Source organism: Chelonia mydas, chromosome 8 (assembly GCF_015237465.2).
Source record: "Chelonia mydas isolate rCheMyd1 chromosome 8, rCheMyd1.pri.v2, whole genome shotgun sequence".
Classification (NCBI taxonomy): domain Eukaryota; kingdom Metazoa; phylum Chordata; order Testudines; family Cheloniidae; genus Chelonia; species Chelonia mydas.
In genome coordinates this window covers 15,129,098-15,148,353 of record NC_057854.1, presented here as the reverse complement: position 1 = coordinate 15,148,353, position 19,256 = coordinate 15,129,098, and the positions used below count along the sequence as shown (strand labels likewise).

Below are 19,256 nucleotides of genomic sequence, written 5' to 3'. Positions count from 1 at the left end.
AGAATAGCCGTTCTTAAATTGACCTGCAAAAAGGGGGGAAGGGGGAGAGATTTGTGCCCTTTTTTCCCAATCTTTATTATGTATAAAGAAGCTTGTAATGTTTTCCTAATACTATTACTTTTCCCCCCCAAAAGACTATTGGATGACTGGACATACATAGGATGACCTAAAACCCACTATGTAAACGAACCCTAATTAGTTCAGATAATAAATGATTGATATTTACCCTCTTTACAGCTCTTGTTTTGCATGCCTGCTTTTGTTAGCATTTGTTAAATTCAAATGTCTGAGAAACAACTCGGAGAAAAGATGTTTTCATTGAAAGTTCAACATCTCCAGCCCCTCTGTTCAGAGATGAGAAAAATGATACAATAGTAAGAATTTATAAAAAATAGTTTTTGGAAGCAATATAAGCATTCATGCTTCAAGGCAAAAACCAAACCTCTAATGCAGTGGTTCTCAACCACTGCTCTCATGGAACCTTTAGGAAGAAATTTTCCCTGTGGGCAGATAATTGCATAACTGCAGCCTGTAGGTTTCTTGTAACCGCCTCAGAAGCAGATGGTACTAGCCACTATCGGTGGTGATAGGATACTGTCCTAATCCAGAATGTCAATTCCTATACACCTAAAACTCATCATCTCTCTCTCTCTCTAAAGACCTCCACACTCCAGCAAAGCCAGAGAAGGTCATTCTGATACTTCTAAAGTTTACAAGTGAGCGGAAAACAGGGCTTTAAAATAAAACAAACAAATCTTTCAGGCCAGCTTTACACAACACAAGTCAGTGAAAAAAGGTAAATAAACTTTCTCCTTCTTTGCAGGTCACCTTTAGAATTGAATGTTACAGCATTTCAGATCAATTGTAGCTCATTGTCCGGAAGTGGAGAATGTGTTTGTTGCCCCCGATTGGGGAAGAATTGCACACACCATCTCAGTTTTGCGGCCTTGTCTCCCTGTCTCCATACTGACCTGCTCATTTGTCTCATCTACCTGTTAGGCCTGGTCTTTTAGACTGTAAGCTTGTTGGAGCAGAGACTGTCATTTTCTGTGTGTTTGTACAGCACCTTGCAAAACAGGCTCTGACCTGGCTGGCATGAAGGTCCTACCATAGCATAAATGTTAAACAATATATAATAATAAAATTATAGGCTAAAAAATTAAGAGATTTCTGATTTTTGCTTCTTTCTTTAGAATCTAAGCTTTACTTTTTTTAAAGAGTCTGCTTGTGTTTTTCATCATGAAAACAACAGGCAGATGCTGTTAACCTAGATTTGAAAAAAAAAAAAAAAAACCAACCCAAACCTACCTTCCTCTTAGATGTGAACTTCATACCTTACTTGGGGACCATTAAAATGCTAGCATGAAATGACTAATGACATTTCAAAATTACCTCACTCTTTGCTGGAATCAAGTCACCTATCAAAACAGCATACCCAGTGCTGCTCTCAGGGCCCAATCCAGCTCTCTCAAAATAAACAGGAGTCTTTCCTTGACTTCAGTGGTGTGAATCAAGTCCTCACCTACTCCTGTACCTGCCCAGAGGCATACAAGAGGACAAAAAATGGTCACCCTTCTTTCCTTAGGATAGTTATTTCAAAGCAACACATCCCTGACACACTGCCGAAGCTGGAGAGACCGTCCTGGGGTGCTTTCTTTCCCAGTGTTTGCAAAGTGTCCTTGTTTTCCAGTCCCTCCTCCTCCTCCATAGTGATAGTTTTGGAGGGCAGATACATAGGATGAATTTTAAAATGTTTGCTACAAGCAACTGTATGTATCACCTGGCAGATGGGTGCTGTGGAAGTAAAGAGTGTCTTGGGACTCATGGGAGAACTAAGCAATGTTCTATAACCCTATGGGAGTGAAAGACTGAGACCGGATTTCAACTAAGAGTTTTATGAACAGAGACAACAAAGTAAGACCCCATCTATGTTTCAACTATAACCAAATTAAAGGACCCAATTAAGATTGTCCAGGTTTTTAACCTAGTCACAGGGCACGGTCAAGTTTTGTCTACACTACCACTTTTTGCCAGTGACACCAGGTGGGGACTATATTATAAGCAGCTCCCCTGACTTAATTATTTTTATAGTGTACACAGAGACTTGTTTGGTGCCTGCATTCACAGAGGCCCCTACCTGCTTCTTTTAGACCCAAATGTGCATTCGCTGAACATTCAACACTGCTAGGTTTTGAGTTTTGAGTTAATGCAGGATCAGACCCTTACTAAGATGGATTGATTGTATCTGCTTATGCCATTTTAAAGACACACCAGTAACTTCACATTACCTTGACTCAAGAAACTGAGCAAACAGGCTTTTAGCTATCACTACATGCTACAAAAGTTTAAAAAGAAAAAAGGAAATCAGGAACATTCCCCACACATTCATTTTTCCTGATATGTTCTTCTTGCTTGGTTTCCACTGGTCATCATAGCTGCTTTTTATTTCAGGTGCTGCTACATACTTTTTTATGTAACTCTAATATTGACTAACTATTATACATGGTTACAAGGTCCACCTTAGGAGTCATGAACTGTGTTATCGGTGAGTCTTTCTTTCTAATTTGTACTAAACTGGTGCCCTAGAATGGTGTTAAGGGGCAGTCTCTTCAATGAGACGTTAAAACAGCATCGATCCTTGCCAGTTGGTTACAGTCCCACAACCCTTTTTGCAAGAGTTCGGAATGTTAACCCTGAAGTCCTGGCTAAATAGGGTTTTTTTGCAATTTCAGCTGTATGCAGTATTTTCATTCATTTCCTGTTCTAAATTGTTAGTGTTATGTGCTTTCAGACAAGCTGTTGCTCTCCCCCGACACCTCCACTGCCACATTTCAGGGGTGGATTCAACAATCCTTGTGTGTAGCATCCTAGTCGGTCTGTTAAGCGCTTTAGGAGCCTTTAGAATGAAAGGTAATATTAGCATGCAAGATTTTATGCAGAGGGAGCTGGTCTAGTGGTCTGAGCATGGGACTAGGCGCCAAGTTCTCTTGATTTCCAGCTGTGCCTCTCTGAGCTTGCACAAGTCATTTAACCTTTTATGCCTTGAGTTCTCTCTCTGTAAAATGGACATAACACCTGCCACACACGGGGGTTATGAGGCTTAGTTCATTAGTGTCCGTGTAGTGCTTGGAGATCCTCAGATGGAAGGCACCCAGAGCACAGGGGTCTCACCAGTAATGCCAACACACCTTGCACTGCATAAAGGTGCACAAGAGACAAGATCCCTGCTCCAAAGACCATGCAAAAGGGGCCCAGAGCTGAAAGCGGGACACAGCACCCAGATCCCTATTTGGATTCCAGCCCCTCAGAAGTACAGGGATGGATTTGACCAGTTAGAGAAACTGGGACAGTGGGACCCAGACCCTGTCTCCCCCCCACCCGCACCCCCAGGGATAGGGACGGGGGTGGGATGGGAATCCACCTGCTCCTGTGACACTGAGGGTGCACGGTGGGTGGGGAGGCAGTTTCAGAGGGCTCCTCAGGAGCCTCTCACTTCTCACCCCCATCCCTCCGCTCCCACACCCAGGGAGCAGCAGGGAGACGGGCGGGGGAGGGGGAGCCGTACTTCCCCTTCAGCTCTAGCGCTACAACAGCCTGATTTCCCCGAAATGATGCTCGCCAGCCAGCCAATGAGCGGCGGGCGGAGCCCAGTCAAGCTCTGGGGCGAACGCTGATTGGTCGGCAGGAGACGTTCTGGCCAAGGTGGTGGGGAATCCCGGCTAGTGTAAGGATATACTGAGACCACTGCGCTTCGCCGCCTGCAGAAGTCGCGGGTCGTTCACGGGCGGCGGATCTACCGGCTCACCGGGCACCTTTGCAAGGCTGTGCACTGGAGACCGGAGAACAAGGTGGGTCCACGCCTGGTGCAGCTAACAGCCGTCGAGTCTCCTGCTCTCCGCTCCTGCCACGAGCACTCGGTGCAGGACAACTTGGGAACTAGAGTTGCAGGACTTTGCAGGACTTTGCATTCGGTCCTGTAACCAGGGAGGCCAACAAGGAAATAGCAGGAAAGCAGCTGGTCTCCGGAGGCTTGGCAAGACAAGGGATGCACTGAGTATTTAGTCGTGTGAGCCAGGGGACAGAGAGCAGAGATCAGTCGCAGGAAGTTTGCATGGCAAGTAAGATGCAATAAATGGCCTTAGCCCTGCAAGTCAACTTCTGAACTGGTAAACGAGGAGTTTAGCGAATTTGCGGTGCACGTAAGAGGTTCAGTCACTTTCTGGCGACAGAATTTATCTTGCTAGGGAGGAAAGGGTTTGTTGTTGCTTTTACTTGTATGTACAGTTATGCAAAGACAAAGTAAGAAGCACCTCTAATTCTGTGCTTGTGCATCAGACTGCTTTCTGAGGTGAGGGTGGGGGAAGAGATTGAGACAAATACGAGCAACTGTGTGACAACAAAGGGTGCTGTTGCTGCTCTCTGATACACAGGAAGTAAAGGCTGAAAATAAAATCATGCTTTTGGCTTCAACACCGGAGAGCAGCGTTCATAGGCAGCAGAGAGAATTAAAGCATTTGAATGCAGATGAGGTTGGGAAAAGCTAAAAATAGTCAAGGTTTATGGGGAAGGATCTTTGGGACCAACAAATAAAGAGTCAAATCTTCAGGCATTTGCAGAACTGGCCACAAAAAAGGTGACTGCTGTATTTTATGATTTAGTGAATTTGAGGATTGTTTGTTCAATGAGCCATGTTGCAAATTAACATTTAAGTGTGTGAAATTCAGGTGTATAATTATTAGTTAGAGAAATATAAGATCGCGGGATGTATTTTGAAATGTATTTTGGAAATATATATTGTATAAATACGCATATAAATACAACTTTAAACAAAAAATCACTGCAAGAATTTTGGAGCTAGCACAGTTGATGGCATTGTTTTAGTCTCACAAAACCAATGATAAGTAAAATGAACACTCACAAACTGTGTGAAATTAATGGCAAAGCTTTAACTTTACACCTCCCAGTGCAAGGAAATGCTGAATGCAAGCATGCTTAATAAACCCATCTGAATCTGAGTAACACAAGAGTCATGGAGAAAAGTATAACATTCTGTATTATAATTTGCCCAACGGGGTAGGTAGTGAGAGTGGAAGTCAGAAACCTTAGTTATTGGCTGCTTAGGAATGAAAATATTGCATAACATTTCTTCATGTTAGCATAATCTATTGTGTCAATACATCCATGAGGAACAGTAAGCATATGGTGACAGGGCCCCATGCCTTTCTGTATATGTGTACGGAGGGCCTGATTGCGATTGGGGCCTCAGGATGCTATTATCAGACACATTACATCATAAATATAATTTGCTGTTCAGGATTGCTTGCCAGCGTTTAGTAATGCTATTTTCAGTCACAAACATTGCATTCCTGTTTCAGTTTATATACTTGTCATTAAGTATGAAGGAGCTGCATAAAGCTGAAAGTAATGTCAACTGAGGCTTTTTTAGTCAAAGTCAAGAACCGCTTCTGGCTTGAAATTGTCTAATTAACTGTGTTTTACAATAGGGCTCCAAGCATCATTCCTTGAGTTCAGTTTTGCAGCCCTTCTTTAAGCCTATCCTAGCACCAAAGCTAAATGCTAATGTCCACATGGAGGCCACACAGGCAGGAATGTGTTCTAGGAAAAGAGGAGCCCAGTGGAAAACCTGCATGTTAACTTGGAGAAAGTATTTATTTGCTCTCCTCTCCCATTATAAAGGGGAGTGGGGTTATGTAAGCTTAACCCCACTGCCAGCCCCCTGAAGCTGTCGAGGAAGGTCTAGGATTTGTAAAATGCTGAATTCTATTGTTTTGGAAATGCTGATATTTTCATATAAAAAACAAGACAAGAAATATATTTATGCCAGTAGGTCTTAGTGTAAGGAGAAATTTGTAGCAGAGTGCAACGTTTATAGACTAATCTACTGCAATGTTGTTGTTTTTTTTTGAAAAGGTAAACATTAAGAACAGGGGAAACTTGGCACTGAAATAAGTGGCAAGGAAAAGACAAGTAACAAAGACACTCCCTCAGAAAGAATTTTTTTGCTAGACTATACTTCCTCTGGAGCCTAACACTCACGCTTCACATGCACACGCCCCCTCTCCCAGGTACAAAGACTTAAGAATTTTTTGTTCAGGAGATGTGCAGGTGTGATAGCCCTGGAGACTGACATCCATCCTTTGGTATGGCACAGGACAAGTGCAGCACAGGACTTAGCAATTCACACTGCCCTGCCAGCATGCCTTGGCCACAGCTTGGAGTGACTAACACTGTGGTTGCAAAGAGAGAGTTCAGAGTCCATGAATCTCTGACTCCTTGCCTTCTGCACCGAGCCTGGGAGGCAGAGAACCAGAGGTGTCAGAGGCTTGTGAGATGTGGCAATTTGCTCACTGGGTAAAGGTTTGAGACCAAACTCTTTTCACGTAAGCCACCAAACAGCACATACAGTAATACTTCTCTCTCACTGCAGGGCTGAGTTCTGAATAGTATCCTAGACGGGAAGTGCTCTGCATCCCAGTACCAACCTCTGGAGCCATTCAGTTTCCCAAATTAATAATTTTACTTATCTACTTAAGGGATCATGTAGCCAGATTAGAACAAAAATTGCCATTCAGGAACTGCCAAGATGTTGGAAGAGAAATTGTTTATTGATTCTGGGCCAAGTTTTGGTTTTGTTCAATGCATACTACCCATTACTACGAGTGTTAAGAGTAAGCAGTGAGGGATGTCATTACAAAATGACCAGCATACCAGAATATTTACTCTTTTGCTTACCTGTATTTATTATTTTCCTTTCACAGACAACATGCCAGTAACAAGAATGCGCATGAGGCCCTGGCTGGAGTTGCAGATTAATTCCAATCAAATACCAGGATTGGTGTGGATCAACAAGGTGGGTTTCTTTGTCGTTACTTTTGTATCTTTAATCATCCTCATCCTGGTATTCTTAGCTGATGTTATATAAAAATCAAGGTCACATAAATAGATTAAAAGAAAATGGAAAGAGTTTACACACACTACATAAAACAGCATTTTTGTTTTCAGAAAACAGTAGCTGTAATTGATCGATGATGAATGGAGTAGACCTGACTTTTATAGGGAAAGTACTAGGAAGGAAAAAAAATGAGAGCAGTCAGGCTATAACATTGGGAGCCAAGAACATCTGAGATCTGCCTCTGTCAAGTCATTTATCTCAGTTAAGGAATCAGTGTTACAGTCTCAACCACTGAATGATTGACTACTCTCACCAAATCTTGAGAGATACTGAGCACCTGGACCATTGACTTCAATACTGTATGCCCACCACTTCATTGAGAATTACAGCCATATGACACGCACCCACAATAAGATTGTTTAGGTTTATCCTCATTGATTCAGGCCTTTTTGCTTGTTGAATATTTTGAACTGTAAAGTGTCTTGAAGCGCATATGAAAGGAGCTATCTGAGCTAAATTAGTGTTGCACTGTAGGAAATATTTTTCTTATGGTGTCCATAGGTCCTTATTGTTAATTTTTAAAAAGATTCTGTGCAGACAGAGAAAGACACAATTTTATGATAAACATAAGGATCAGAGACAAACCAACAGACCAAGGTAGTTCTGAGATGAGGCTGACAGTGTCCCTCATATCTATTATATCTTGTTATACAGCTCTTTGAAACTCAGAACCCTTGGGGAACGTTATATGGGATGTAGCACATAATATGGTACTAAGTGTATCCTACATTAGGAATCTGGTGGCAGCCTTAATGCAGAGTTCCCTTGTCGTGGCTGAGTTATCTTGGATTAAGTCCATATTTAGTCACGAGTGGGTGTATGTTATATTCCCTGTATTCAAAACTGCATTGTTTAACTACAGGATAAGATGATGTTCCAAATCCCATGGAAACATGCAGCTAAACATGGCTGGGATATAGATAAAGATGCCTGCCTTTTCCGGAGCTGGGCCATTCATACTGGTACGTGCTTGTTTTTAAATTCTGTCTATCACATAAACAGGTAGAGCCTAATTCTACCCTAATCTACATCCCATGTAACTATATTGACTGCCTTATGTGACTGAAGAATGGAACACAAACTAGTTCTTTTGGGAACGATCACTGCAGAGTAGTCTGAAAATTCTGAATACTTACGCACCATCCCTTATTTATAGGGAGATACAAGATAGGCGAGAAAGCGCCAGACCCCAAAACTTGGAAGGCAAATTTCCGCTGTGCCATGAATTCACTGCCTGATATTGAGGAAGTGAAGGACAAAAGTGTCAACAAAGGCTGCAGCGCAGTCCGGGTTTACAGGATGCTACCACCCTTAACAAAGCTTCAGAAAAAAGGTATGTGTATTACAGCCTATCCTCAAAATAATTTGCCTTAAGGGGACCATTACTGCTGTTTATAGTCTGTTTACATTTCCTGTTCTGCTTGTGAATAGGTACAGTATAAATTCCTTGATAGAAGTAAAGTATTGCTGTGAATAAGCAGTCTTATTACTGTTGCTAAATATTACTTTGGATGTAGAGCTCCTTTCATCCCAAGATCTCATGGCACTTTTTTGAAAATTAATTCATTCTCACAATACCCCTAATGGGATCACTTCATCAGGCACAGAAGTGCGCTCCCCTCAGGGATGGGAAGAATACAGCAGTCACTGAAATCAATGGCGAAACTCCCAGAGCATGATCATGCCCTTGCAGCGCAAAGCATTACTACACAGAGCAATTGCGGTCGTGTATGATTGGAGCCATCTGAAGTGGCTGCAGGCTTTTTCTCACGGTCACCGTGTTTTTGCTTTCACAGAAAGGAAGTCAAAGTCATCTAGAGAGTCAAAAAACAGGAGTAAGAGAAAGGTATGTATTGACTCTGGCAGTTAAAGAAGTCGGAAGTTTGCTTTGAAGTTTTGACATTTTGGGAACAAATAGATCACATCTTGGTCTAATAGATCTTTCATTCAATGCATGTGTCTTTATAGACATACGAAGACCCGAGGATGGATGAGGCAATAGAAGCACTGAACAGCAGCAGTCTACCAGATGACCACAGTGGTTATACAGTTCACAGCTATGCAGAACAGGAAGTGGAGATTGAGAATGCTTCCATCACCCTAGGTGAGATTCAATTTTAGTTCTTCTAACTTAGCAGAATGTGCTGCACTTACCAAACCCCAGTATAGGAGATCTCAGCCTCATAATCAGCGGTAACGGTGGCTTTTCCTTGGCAGCTATATAATGGGATATATGCAATGTGCTGTAGCATGGGCCATGAGGGATTGGAGGCTATTCCGAATCAGAAAGCCTTTGCATTTCCTAAAAATTCTAACTCTTCCTTTCTGTGCATTCCACAGATCTCTCACCGTGTGATATGAATGCACTGACAGATTGGAGAAATCCAATGGAAATAGCAATGGCTGACAGCACCAATGACCTTTACCACCTTCAAGTGTCACCTTTGGCTTCATCTTCTGAAGGTTGGTATTTTATTGGTTGAAACCTCAGGTCAACCAGATAGAAATAATCCTACCACTGATGGTTTCAGGGCAGAAGCAAGACATGAAGCTGCATGGGGTGCCAGAAAAAACAATAGGTCCTTTGTACAAGTGGCAAGATCTAGGATGCGTTCCAGGGTTAATGGGATCTACTCATCTGTAGTGAAATTTATTACAAAAACAAAAAGCTTTAGTTTGTTAAAGTTGAAGGGCCTTATGTTGCATCTCTTACACGTGCAAAGCTCCTGCTGAAGTCATTGGCAGTTTTGAGTGCACAAGGACTGAAGGTTTGGATGAAAAATATTTTCATTAGCTGCCTGAACTGTGCTGGGATATAACATGTCTCAGACTACTCACTTCCAGGTATAAAAGTGTCACCATCAGGGGTAAGGAAGAGATCTCTGATCATGATGCATTGTTGCTGAGTGCTTTGTACTGAGAGCTCCAGGGGGAAAGATTTCTTCCCCCAACCTGCTGGGAGGGTGTAGAGCAGATGCACAGCCAGCCTACAACTGTCACTGAAGTCCATGATCTCTAACAGAAACTGGGTTTATAAGAGGACAGGGGAAGTTTGAGAGTGATGGAAGCCTCCAGTTGTGGATCAGCTGTCCACTCCTCTGATGTGATCTATCCCCAAAACCATGTCACATCACTGCAGGAGGAGGGGTACACAAGGGGCTCAGAGTTTCCTAGAGTGGTGATGTCTATAGCCTGCAGAAATTCCTAGGGCTTCCTGTTACCCAGAGAGGTAGCAGAAGTGACCCTGCATCTCCTGGCTTATAAGATGTTTTAGTGCTATTATGTCAATAGAAAACATGAAGTAGCCTCTGGTGATAACTGAATGGAAAAGCTGGGAAGCTGATCTGTGATTTTTGCCAGTGAGGACACCGAGTTAATGGAAACATGTTTTCTTCTTTTCCCCATGTCTTCATAAAACCTAACAGTAACAGATGATGATGCAGAAGAAATGAGAGAGCAACTTTACAAGGTAAAAAGATTATTTCTTCTTTTCAGAATAATATTGAATAAGTTGCTATTTGTATCAAGGGAGGAGGAGAAAACAAAACATATAAACAGAGTTAGGTGTACTTGTAAATAAAAATCCTGTGTATAGCCAGAATATGGAGAACACCACACAGATGGAAATACTTTATATTCTTCTGTCACTTTGAGAGCACATGTACCATTTGAGAGACAAACATTGAAAAGCCTAGTGATGGATCAGAGACTGAGAAGACATTTACACTCTGGAAGGAACCTCTTCTATACCCCCAGCTAACGTGGTGCATTTAAATCAATTTAGCTATACATCTAGGCATGTAACACATTAATCACTATTATTTATAAGCACCTTCTTTCTTGGGGTGTTCTCTAGGCATGTGTTCTGCATTAGCTTGATCCCTACTTAATAGGAATTTTACATGTATGAGCAAGGTTTAGCATTTATGAAAGTGAGGGGCTATTAGCAGTAACCATAGTGTGAGTAGGTTTTGTGCGAGCTTCCCTACAGGGGTCTTCTGTACTGATCCGCAGTACTTATGCTAGTCCAGTGTTAGCTCTCTTGTGTGAAAATTGACAATCCCAGCAAATTGTGAGGTCGTTTTATGATGTGTATTCATAGTTATCTACATCATGATGAAATCTGCCCTTAAATTTAACTGCAATGCCAGCTGGCATCATCAGCCCTTTGTAGGAAATATTGTTGATGCCGATCTGTTTGTCCAATCAGGTTTGGTTTGTTCTCTTGAACATTGTAAGGCCTGCACATTTCAAACCTTCCCCTTCGTCTCTTACAGCTGTTTGAACAACAAGACTGGCATGCAACCAGTGTCGGTGGGAAAGGGTATCTCACCAATGAGCCCGGCACACAAAACATTTGCAGCAACTTCAGCTACAAGGAGCAAGATTCTGAAATAGATACAACCTCAGGTACAAATACCTTAATTTCTGAAGCAGAGTTACTGAGAATGCAACCAGAGGCAGAGGGAGAAGCAGATTAAGCTCTTTAGGCAAGATGACTTAAGTTGGGTGGAAAACCAAAAAGAATAGAGCAGTTCATGCATTACTCTGTTTTATTTGAGATTTCTGATGTTAATTTCAAATTGAAGGAGTTTGCTGGGGATTTTTTAAAAGACAATTTGTACTAGAAAATGTACCACAGATTTGTGTTTAAAAGTTACGTTTATATGCAGGCTTGGCTCAATTAGTGGGAATTCACAGAAATACGTGCTTAACTCAATTTCCATTTTAGCCTTACAGATTACTTTGAATGTGTGTCAGTTTCCAGAGTTAAAGTTACCTAGCCATATCGCGAGTGAGAATGTTTAAAAAAAAAAAAAAGTTGTAATAAGGATTTCAGCAAATTTAAAGCATTTTTAAGATAAAAATCTTGCTGATATATTCAATTTTAGTCAGAGATCATTTGAACAGCATTTAAATTTCACTATAGTATTATTAATATACATTCAATATTTTGCTGCTGCTGCTGCACATGGTAAATTTCTTCTCATTTCTTTCTTTTTTTTTTTTTTTTTTTTTAGGGGAAATAGAGTTCAGATTTTGTACTGATCTGAAAAGCAGTCTAGAATTCTCTTGGCTGGACACAGTTCGATCCACTGGTATACAAGCCATTCCATGTAGCTTGTAATCCTCTTTTGCTTCCTCAGACTGTGAACTGCTTTACTTCTCCTGTTCCTCATGAAAGTGAGCAGAGTGGAAGGCATTTGTTTGTTACTGACTGTGTGAGAAGAAAGAACCTCTACTTTCCGTTTAGCTTCTGGGACTGAACAGATCGAGCCATCAAAACTCCATTATTAAAAAAACGTTAGCAGAACTGCGTGCATTGACGTTGGTTGACTAAGCCATTGTCCTATAAAACTTAAAATTGCTTCTGATGTGAAGCTGTTCCTACATTAATGTCAAATGGGGTTCTGACCTTTTTGTTGGGATACAAGTGAAAGGTGCTGTGGGTCAGTAGAAGCTGGGCTAGGATCCCCATTTCTCTCTCTGTGTTTCATATTATAACTTAAAAGCACTGCTTTTGGAGGAGATCATCTACAGTTTCATTTACTCTCCTTTACCAAGCTAGTGCTTAGGGGGCACAGGGCAAATGTGCCTGTTCATGTTAGCTCTGGTTGCTACATACCTGGTGAAGTACTTTTGAGCTTGATGACAATCATTACAGATTTTTGGATTCAACAAAAATTGCACTAATTGACCCTCTTTTCTTTGATCACTCCAGCACACGTTTGATCGACAAATCAAATTCCTCACTTTTGTAAATATGTTTAGTCCAAGAAAATGTGAAAATCAGCTACAGGCTTTGCTTCTACGTATTACAATTGTTCAGAAGATCTGCTCATAGGACATTCTATTCTGTTGTCATTATGCAGGACGTCTACCAATTTTTCATTTAATAATTATGAAGGAGCAGCCACACTTTGGGACCCATACATTTTTGCACTGATGGGCATAACACTTTATTTATACAGTGCCTTTCATGCTCTTTCAAGCCAATTTAATGCTCTTCATTGCAATAGAGTACATAGACTACCATGTACCGTATATACCCAATGAATTGTGTAGAGAAGATCTTTAGAGAACCAAAAGCTATAAGCCTATGCAGAGCAGTACAAAGTACAAAAAGGAGAGAGGTCTTTTTGATTTATGCTTAAATATCTGGAAACACATCAAATCACTAATTGTAACTGAGCATTTTCCTGTACATAGTTGTGTATATAAAAAGTGTTGTATATTTGTTTTAATAAAAATGTTTTATATATGAAATGTATTTGACTTACTTGAAAGCTAATGAGAAAATGTATTCTGGGTTGTTTGGGCATTTCCTGAGAGTCAGATTGCTGGAGGAAATACTCCTAGGGTCACCATGTTTAAATACGGGATCTGTTGTGATCCTGACTAGTACCCAACAGAACACTCATTGACTTAAATGGGATTCCCTCCATCACTTTCAACGAGAGTCAACTGGGAGCCATAGGCCTGGTCTGCATTGGAGACATTTTAAAAAATTTCCACCATTGGAACCAGTGGCTTATTTTTACCAGTGTTAGAAACATTGAGAAACCCTAGTTTAGGGGGGCCACTTTCTGTCACTGATACTTTAAGTACGATGCCAGTCAGACCTGCTCTGAGCAGCGATAGAGGACTTGGTACTTAAAAGAAAAAAGCACCAGTGGCCTGTCTGTGCTCTGGCTCCCAATATTGCTAATACCAGTGGAATCAAGCTGGTATCAGTGAAGATGAGACGTTTTTAGAAGTGTCCTGAGTGTAGATATAGCCGGACAGGCTAGACCCCTCGAAGTAGAAAAGCAAATAGACATTTAGCTGCAGAAAAGAAGCTTAACTTTTTACTTGGTTTTGTTTTTCCACATGCTGGATTGCAGTAAGCACTACGCTGCATTAGAAAACACTCCTTCTGGGGCAAGTGGAGAGAAGGGGCAGATAGGGCAGCACACGTGGCCTGAGTTAGAGACCCTGAAATCCGATACTGCTTACAACATGGTGTGTGGTACTCTTGCATGCAGCTGAGTTTGGGACAATGCAAATTCAAGCTCCAGCTGAGGAAGAAGCTGGGTCAGATCAGTCTCTGGGGTCAGTGACACGTTTGAGGAATAACACCCTTAGTCTGAAGTGAGAAAAGAGATTGGAGAAGTCAGAAGCCAGCTGGCAAGGATGCACACACAGACACAACCAGTAAATAATGCTTCTATCCCCTGGCAGCTGGCCTTGATGTGCAGCGTGACTAATGCTGAGCAAATATCAGAACACTTAGAGAACTTACACTCTTGCTAAGGCTTGATGCTTCATTCCTTGCTTACTCAGGCAAGATTCTTATGGACTCAAATGGGAAGTTTTGCTTGAAAAAAAAAATACTGCGGCATCAAGCCCTTAAAGAAACACCAGGATAGGAAGTTAAGACCAAGATCTAAACACTCGGGCCTGATCCAAAGCCCACCATGGTCAATGGAAAGATTCCTATTGGCTTCAGTGGGTTTTGACTCAGGCTCTTATTGAGCATGAAATAGAGTGTAAAGAAACATGGGAAAGTATACCCAAATAGTCAAAAGTGGGTCATGTAACTCACCACTAATGGAGATACAGAGGAAAAGAGAGAAATAAAAGCGAGGCCATAAAAATTAGGCGTTACTGAAAACTAGCATATTTGTGCAAGATGGATGGCCTCTGGAAGCACAGGGAATGAAGCGGTGAAGAAAGATTATTTCATTATCTGTCACTATCACCAACCCATACATTAACTTTGATGCAACTCAAAGTGGCAGACAACTGTGGGCAGTGGAGAAAAGCACCTTTCCCTCAGCTAGGTATCAAAAATGTCACAAAAGTCTTTCCCCATCATACTGGCGTTGCTTGTGGTGTAGCTGCAGAAGGGAATATTGCGGTTAACCCATTACTGATATCAGCCTCTGTGCTTGCTGGTGCCCAGTAGTAGAGGTAAGAATTTGAATGGTGTCAAGATGGTTGTTCAGTAGTTAGGTGGAATCAGTTGATCCATGTGGTGGGTTTTACTCAGCTGGAGAGTACATGTCCTTTAAGCACTGGGTTCAATTACATGGTCTTACATGCAGTTGCTGCTCAGAGCAGATAGCATCTCACCTGCCTGATGTGAACTGTATCTACTAAATAGATATTGGTGACGAAGACATTGTGTTCTCCGATGTTCCCCACAAAAGGGGCTATTCCCACTTGCATGGTAATGAAGCACTCCCACAATGCGCCCTGCAAAATCTTCATGGAAGCCACCTAGAGAACATGCTGGCTGCCCTCTGGCTTGGATCACAAGTAGGACTGGAAGTGGGGAAAACATTTTTGCTAAGTGTAACGCAGCATCGATATAAACCTAGAGAGGGATTAGGCTTAGCGCGTAGCAGTGGAAGGAAATCAACTTTGTTTAAAAAGCTAAAATTTTTAATTTAATTTAACTTAAAAAGCATTAAAATTTCCTATGTAGCAGGGAAAATGAACTATATTAATGAAGATTTTCTTCAGCCCATAATAGTTTATTCAGTTGGGTAAATTCACCTACACATGAAAGGAGAGAAAGTGTCTACAGGTTACACCGTGATATAGGAGGATGGGTGTTTGGGAATTTTTTTTTGGAGATTACAGGCTAGAGACATAGATTTGGGGACAAAGTGGGGAAGGCTGAAAGGAGGACACTACCTTGCAGCTGAGAGTCACAAAAAAGACCTCCTAAAATATCCTGGGATTGTCTCTAACCAGCCCCCACCTTCCTTAGTGACTTCCTAAATTAGGGTATATACTTCAGTGCAGCTTTTCTATGTTCTGCTTTGCCAGTCAAATTAGTTTGTATGTAAAAGAGCTGGAATTGGAACTGGTGACTATGAAACTGGGAATATTTTCGGGCAATAACCTCGGATGGAAATAAACTGAGCTCCGACCTCAGAGGAGGCTATGCCAGGAGTACAGCGCTGGCTGGAGTAGTATTAAAATAGAACCCTGGAACGGTGCAGCATAAACTGAACACTCTGGAGGGTGCCTCGCACGGCTATGCAGCTTGTTTAGCGAGGCCATCATTTCCAGTATTTCACTGCCCTTCTGGTGTCTTTAGTAGATCTTTCCTGGAAAACATTTTCTTCAATGTCACCGGTTTCTTTCAGTATATTTTTAGGAAAGCTGCCGTGCCGCTTGGGCCTTGAGAAACATACTGGGCACTTAGCTTTGGACAAACTTCATGCCACTAACATAAAATGACATTCATTCAAGAAGCTGGACCCTTGGAGCAGCTGGAAAGGCTCAGAAGCTGCACTCCTGAAAGATAAATGCAGAACTTGCCCCACCTGAACATTAGATCTATACAAAGTGTGCATTAAATATTTAATATTATGTGTATTGCAGTAGAGCCTAAGAGGTTCAGACATGGACCAGGCCCCACTGTGCTAGGAGATGTATAAACACAGAACAAAAAGATGGTCCCTGCCCCAAGGAGTTTGCAATCTAATAAGCCTCCATGTGAATTTCCCTCACTAAATGAGAGCCATTGTGGCTGTGAAGTTGCCATAGGAGTTTGCACTGTGCATACATCTGGCATGGGGAAATTCCCACATAACAAGGGGAGCACATCATTGCAGTGAATCCAATTCCGCTCTGATCTCAGCCAAAGTAGCTAGATGGACATCTTTGGATGACATGAGAATATCTGCCTCTCATTTTGCATAGTTCGCAGAGGTGGAGTTTGTTCTCTTTGTTCCCCAATAACGTCACCGTTTAAAATAAACAGAACCCTTCCCCTCCCCCGGTTCCCCAAAGGATAAATCAGTGTCTAAAGTGTTCGGTGCCAACTGCCCCAACGTAATCAATGGGAGTTTTGCCACTGCCTTCTATGGGAACAGAATCAGGCCTTCCCTTTCCAGTTACGTTCATTTTCATCTGCAGTTGTTTTTATTCAGGTATTTACTGTAGTTCCCCTCCTCCCCCAAATCAGTTCATTTGCTGGAGAAGGAACGACAAAATCTACCAGAAACAAATTCCAGTGGACTCCCATAGACAGCCCCACAACATGACACCTCATGACGTAACGTCAGCACACACACACACACACACACCTTGTTGCAGCGACTATGGACACTTTGTGACTTTAAAGGCAGAATTTCTGGGGCTTTAAATCCAAAGGTTTTCATTGCTGCGGATACACTGCCATGCAAAGATTGGAGAGATCTGCCTTTGGATATTATTGCATTTTCTAGAGATACCTGTGAAATAATGCAGTGAGAGGGTGCTGATTTTCCCTGTGTTTTAACCCAAGCTGCTCACACAACTGCACCTGTCATGATTAAAAAATGGCATGTGCATTTCCCTCCCTTCACCCTATGTAAAGCCTTGTTAATCAAAAGGGTTTGGTGAGAATTGTACAGCCTATGGGTGGGATTGATCCTCCCCTGTCTGGCCCCTAAGCTCCACTCCCATGCAAAGGGAGTGGAAAGCATTACCACCCACTTTGCATAGGAGTAACTGCACCAGGCAGTGGAGACTCAGAGCCTGTAAATAACTCTGTTTGCAGTATCCTGAATCCTGAAGCCTGACTAGTTTTCCAGTTAATCACGTGACTTGCCATATCAGATCCTATAATGGCTTATGATTCTTCAGACTAAAGGTGTAAATGTACAATGGGGAAAACAAAAGGGGCATATTTTAACTTGGAGCTGCAAGATAAGCTATTTAAATAGCAACGTGTTGAATCAGAGTGCAAACGCTGATCTTCTTTACATTGGTGGACCTTCCCACCAGCTGACATAATCTGATAATTTTGTAGTGCTCTATATTGAATCAATGTTTTCACTGCCTTTTGCTCCTTCTCCAGAATGATACCTTATGTTCCTAGGTGTTATTGCTTTCACCAGGGAAACCAACTTAAATGTCTTTATGCCTTAGTCTTTATGCCTTAGATTGTAAGCTCTTTGGGGCAGCGACCAGTTTTTGGTTCTGTTTTTGTACAGCACCTAACACAATCAGGTCCTGGTCCAAACGAGAGGCATCATAACAAAAGTAAATACATAATCGGTAAAATAGAATTCTGCAAAGTGGATTACAGAGATTTATTTTAAATAAAGACACTGTATACAGAAGTCTCATTCAACATCTCCTTACCAATGCAAAGGGAAAGCAGAGTCTCCGTTTGATCAGATTCCCTATGGTTCGATTTTTAAGTGCATCAATTGTCTGGATATTAATCATTAATTTCGCAGAATAAAGCGATGGGCAGAACAGAGTGAGGATAGGGAGGCACCAGAACTCCTGGATTACAATCAAAGTGCTGCCTTTGACTCATTCTGCCTCAGTTTATCCACCCGTAAAATGGGGATATTAATTCCCTTCACAGGGGTGTTGTGGGGGGCTATAAAATTAATAGTCTAAAAATGCTAATTAGTTGTTTCTAAAGTGCTATAGAAGTAATAGGGTATTTTTTACCATTACAAATAATTTCAGAGTGCAGGGGCAGGTTCCCATAAGCACCATGTCAGAGCTACCCTGATGAAATGAACTGTACAGGACAAATTCATTGTAACTGCAAGCCCTTGAAAAAGCTATTCAACTGTGATAAGCTATGTTAAATCACATTCATATTGCAGGCAAGATCCCCAGCTTGTGTAAGTCGGCCTTGAAGCTGAGCAGGAACTGGATTTTCTGTTTTGTGGAAAATACCACCATTTTGAACTTTTTCCCCATTCCAAAACTGAACAAAATCTAAAAGTTTTGAAATTTCCCATCTAACAACATTCTGAAAAAAATATTTTGGATCAATTGAAAAGTTTTGCTCTGAAAAGTCAAAACATTTCATTCCAATTTTGACTTATGTAGTATAAATATTTTATCAAAATTAAAAAAATTAAAACAAAAAGTTGCTTCGGAACAAACAAAACATTCCATTTGGAAAAAGGTCAAAATGGAATGTTTTGATTTGATGGGAACGTTTTGGTCTGATTTTTTTCCACAGTGGAATTTCATCAAAATTGGTGTTTCCACAAAACATTTCGAGTTTGACAACTCACCATTTTTGACCAGAAAAACAGTCCGGTGGAAAATTTCTGACCAGCTTTAATTGGTATAGCTTTGCCATTTATACCAGCTGAGGATCTGACCATTCATGTCACCATAATGGTTACATTCAAGCAAGCAAAGAAGCTGAGGAATAAGGCTCCCATAGTGCCCTAATATCTACCTGAGATCCTGTCTCCAAGAGACAGACCCACAATACAAGACAAAGTCCCACAGGACATGACAGAGAGGAATCCAAACTGCAAAG

The 19,256-nt window shown here is 41.5% G+C and overlaps 1 protein-coding gene across 4 annotated transcripts; it reads left to right on the top strand.

Moving 5' to 3' along the window:
* The first annotated feature begins 3,690 nt into the window (after positions 1–3,690).
* Positions 3,691–13,240, top strand: IRF1 (interferon regulatory factor 1). Of its 4 annotated transcripts, none has more exons than XM_007063625.4 (10): positions 3,691–3,848; positions 6,780–6,871; positions 7,836–7,935; positions 8,130–8,306; positions 8,770–8,819; positions 8,942–9,077; positions 9,314–9,436; positions 10,399–10,442; positions 11,251–11,383; positions 11,995–13,240. In XM_007063625.4, the coding sequence occupies exons 2-10, from the start codon at positions 6,785–6,787 to the stop codon at positions 12,099–12,101; spliced, it is 957 nt and encodes a 318-aa protein (XP_007063687.1). In that variant the 5' UTR covers positions 3,691–3,848; positions 6,780–6,784; the 3' UTR covers positions 12,102–13,240. The 4 variants fall into 4 exon arrangements, with proteins under 4 accessions (XP_007063687.1, XP_037763034.1, XP_027681884.1 ...); XM_037907106.2 differs by having other exon boundaries at positions 3,768–4,118; XM_027826083.3 differs by lacking the exon at positions 3,691–3,848 and adding an exon at positions 3,883–4,114.
* The last annotated feature ends 6,016 nt before the right edge of the window (positions 13,241–19,256 follow it).

Bases quoted from the DNA above. Each gene is read 5' to 3' on its own strand.
- IRF1 (XM_037907106.2), top strand. The intron at 9,437-10,398 runs GTTGGTATTTTA...AAAACCTAACAG, and splicing joins TTTGGCTTCATCTTCTGAAG to TAACAGATGATGATGCAGAA. The intron at 10,443-11,250 runs GTAAAAAGATTA...CGTCTCTTACAG, and splicing joins TGAGAGAGCAACTTTACAAG to CTGTTTGAACAACAAGACTG.